Here is a 3,095-nt window from a genome sequence, read left to right as displayed (position 1 = left end):
CAGCGCGCGACCTCGTTTCGCAGTCGCATCGCGACTGGGAGCGCTGGCGGTCGGCTCCAGGCCCGCTCGACGGCTTGCGGTCGCTGGCAGTCTGCTCGTCAACGTCGGTGCCACGGGCGGTGCTGCCGCGCTCGACGGATACTGACGCTATTGCGACCTTCCTCCGAGAGACTGAGGGCGCGCCGCGCGTCATCTTCTGCACCTACCACTCTGCGGATCGCGTGGGCGCGGCGTTGCGGGAGGTTGGAGCTGCGGCCGACCTGCTGGTGTGTGACGAGGCGCACCGCTGCACGGGACGGACGAGCAAGCGGTTTGCGAGGCCGCTCTTTGACGAGTTTCTTCCCGCCCGCCGCCGCCTCTTCCTCACCGCCACGCCCAAGCTCATCGGCGAGAAGCGCGACGCAGACGGAGCCCTCATCCCGGCCGGATCGATGGACGACGAGAGCCTTTTTGGGCGGCAAGTTTACCGGCTAAGCTACGGCGAGGCGGTACGACTCGGGGTAGTGTCGCCGCTCAAGCTCGTCTTTCTGGACGTCGCCGACAGGTATGCAGCGTGGGCGGCCGGTCGCGTGTCCGACTCTGACACGGACGACTCGGACTTGGTCGCGCTCTGCCTCGCCATGCTCGACTGCCGCAGGAGCTACGGCGTCCGCACCGCCTTTGCCTTCTCCTCCTCCAACGCCCGCGCTGCAAGGCTCGAGCTAGTCGCGACGTCGGTCCTAGAGTCGGACGAGTTTGCCGTCGGCCGCGTCAACGGGTCGATGCTGTCGGACGCGCGAGAGCGGCGGCTGGCGCCGCTGCGGCGGGCGGGCGAAGCCGCGGCACCGACTCAGCTCGTGACCAACTGCCGCGTGCTTGCGGAGGGCGTCGACTTGCCGTCGGTCGACCTCGTCGTGTTTGCCGACGCGAAGCAGAGCCACGTCGACATCCTCCAGTGCATGGGCCGCGCGTCGCGCGTCGCGCCGGGAAAAGCGTTCGGCTACATTCTCGTGCCGGTCAGCGAGGAGGCGGCCGATGGCGGGGCACATGGCAGGGCGACGGCGGTTTTGAGGGCGTATGCCGAGCAGGACGCGGAGTTCCGCGAAGCCCTCGCTGCGCTCGTCAGCGGCGAGGCGCGCGCAGGGGGGCCGCTCGACTACTCGGAATGGCCAGAGGCGCTGCGCAGCGTGCTGCTGCTGCCAGATCGCGGCGACGTGCAGCGCGCGGCGGAGCGGACGGTTGCGACGGTGGCGCGGGAGCTCATCGACCGCTGGGAGCGAATGTTTGGGCTGCTGCAGGCCTTCCGGGAGCAAGAGGGGCACGCCAATGTGCCGCGGAAGCACGTGGAGGATGGCGAGCAGCTTGGCGGATGGCTCAGCCGCCAGCGCAAGCTTCACAAACAAGGGCTGCTGCCGGGAATGCGCGCTCAACGGCTGGAGGCGGTGGGCGTGGTGTGGGATGCTCGGGCGGAGCAGTGGGAGCGCATGTTTGGGCTGCTGCAAGCCTTCCGGGAGCGAGAGGCACACGCCAACGTGCCGGACAGGTACGTGGAGGACGGCGAGAAGCTTGGTTCATGGCTGCAGACGCAGCGGAAGCGCTACAAGGCGCGAGGGTGGAGCGAGGCGGAGCGCAAACGCGGGAAGGCCAGCGCGATGAGCGACGAGGAGGTGGAGCGGATGGAGGCGTTGGGCGTGGCGTGGGACCCGCTGGCGGAGCAGTGGGAGCGCATGTTTGCGCTGCTGCAGGCGTTCAAGCAGCGTGAGGGGCACACCAATGTGCCAGCAAAGCACGTGGAGGATGGCGAGAAGCTAGGTGTCTGGCTGTCGGACCAGCGGAAGCGCTACAAGGCGCGAGGGCTGAGCGAGGCAGAGTGCAAACGGTTGTCGGTCAGTGCGATGAGCGACGGGGCGGTGGAGCGGTTGGAGGCGGTGGGCGTGGTGTGGGATGCTCGGGCGGAGCAGTTGGAGCGCATGTTTGGGCTGCTGCAGGCGTTCCGGGAGCGAGAAGGGCACACCAATGTGCCGTACCGGCACGTGGAGGACGGCGAGAAGCTTGGTGTCTGCCTGTCGAACCAGCGGAAGCGCTACCAGGCGCGAGGGTGGAGCGAGGCGGAGCGTAAATGCAAGAAGGCCAGCGCGATGAGCGACGAGGTGGTGGAGCGGCTAGAGGCGTTGGGAGTGGCGTGGGATGTGCTGGCGGAGCAGTGGGAGCGCATGTTTGGGCTGCTGCAGGCCTTTCGGGAGCGAGAGGGGCACGCCAATGTGCCGTACCGGCACGTGGAGGACGGCGAGAAGCTTGGTGTCTGGCTGGGGACGCAGCGGAAGCGCTACCAGGCGCGAGGGCTGAGCGAGGCGGAGCGTAAACGCAGGTATGCCAGCGCATTGAGTGACGAGGAGGTGGAGCGGCTAGAGGCGTTGGGCGTGGTGTGGGATGTGCTGGCGGAGCAGTGGGAGCGCATGTTTGGGCTGCTGCAGGCGTTCCGGGAGCGAGAGGGGCACGCCAACGTGCCAAGCGGGCATGTGGAGGACGGCGAGAAGCTTGGATCTTGGCTGTCGACCCAACGGAAGCGCTACCAGGCGCGAGGGTGGAGCGAGGCGGAGCGCAAGGGCAGGAAGACCAGCGCGATGAGCGACGGGGAGGTGGAACGGCTGGAGGTGGTGGGCGTGGTGTGGCAGCGCCGTGGCACACCCACATAGCGGTCGAGATGTTACGAGATCGAAAGATAAAGAGGAGAGCATAGAGCATGTCCAAAGACACAAACGAGGTAGGTAGGTAGGAAGGTGAAGAAGAGTGTCAGGTCAGGCTCGATTAGGCTCCACTGGACACGTCGAGTGAATTCTTTTTGAGAGCGCCTTCGTTGTTAAATTCTTTTTCTCGCCTGGAGCTAGCTCGAGCTTCTCTCGCAGCCTTCGCCCATGACGGGCCTCAAAACGCTCCTGCTTCTCCTGGTCGGGCTGCTGGAGATCAGCAAGGCGCCGCAGTGCAGCCGCCAGCGTGCCCTCCGCGCGGCGCGCTGATCGCCGATCCCGCGCCTGTAGGCTCTGGTGGTCACACCGCTCGTGTTGGGGCGCCGCGCCGCTGTCGCTGCGGGCGACATGCTGCAGACCGAACGCCAT

The 3,095-nt window shown here is 67.0% G+C and overlaps 2 protein-coding genes across 2 annotated transcripts in view; both read left to right on the top strand.

Annotated features, from left to right (window-relative positions):
• Positions 1-2,675, top strand: part of EMIHUDRAFT_107836 (hypothetical protein) — a gene marked incomplete at both ends in the record, with an annotated part of 3,264 nt that extends 589 nt beyond the window's left edge. The window contains one exon of the mRNA XM_005756596.1: positions 61-2,675. Within this exon, the coding sequence (XP_005756653.1) occupies positions 61-2,675 (2,615 nt within the window). The remainder of the gene's footprint in view (positions 1-60) is intronic.
• Positions 2,676-2,722: 47 nt separating this feature from the next.
• EMIHUDRAFT_221328 (hypothetical protein) overlaps positions 2,723-3,095 on the top strand; it is a gene marked incomplete at both ends in the record, with an annotated part of 2,581 nt that continues 2,208 nt past the window's right edge. The window contains 2 exons of the mRNA XM_005756595.1: positions 2,723-2,743; positions 2,868-2,959. Of these exons, the coding sequence (XP_005756652.1) occupies positions 2,723-2,743; positions 2,868-2,959 (113 nt within the window). The remainder of the gene's footprint in view (positions 2,744-2,867; positions 2,960-3,095) is intronic.

Source organism: Emiliania huxleyi (genome assembly GCF_000372725.1).
Source record: "Emiliania huxleyi CCMP1516 unplaced genomic scaffold EMIHUscaffold_96, whole genome shotgun sequence".
Taxonomy (NCBI): domain Eukaryota; phylum Haptophyta; order Isochrysidales; family Noelaerhabdaceae; genus Emiliania; species Emiliania huxleyi.
The sequence above is the reverse complement of the archived record's forward strand: the minus strand, read 5'-3'. Positions and strand labels throughout refer to the sequence as shown.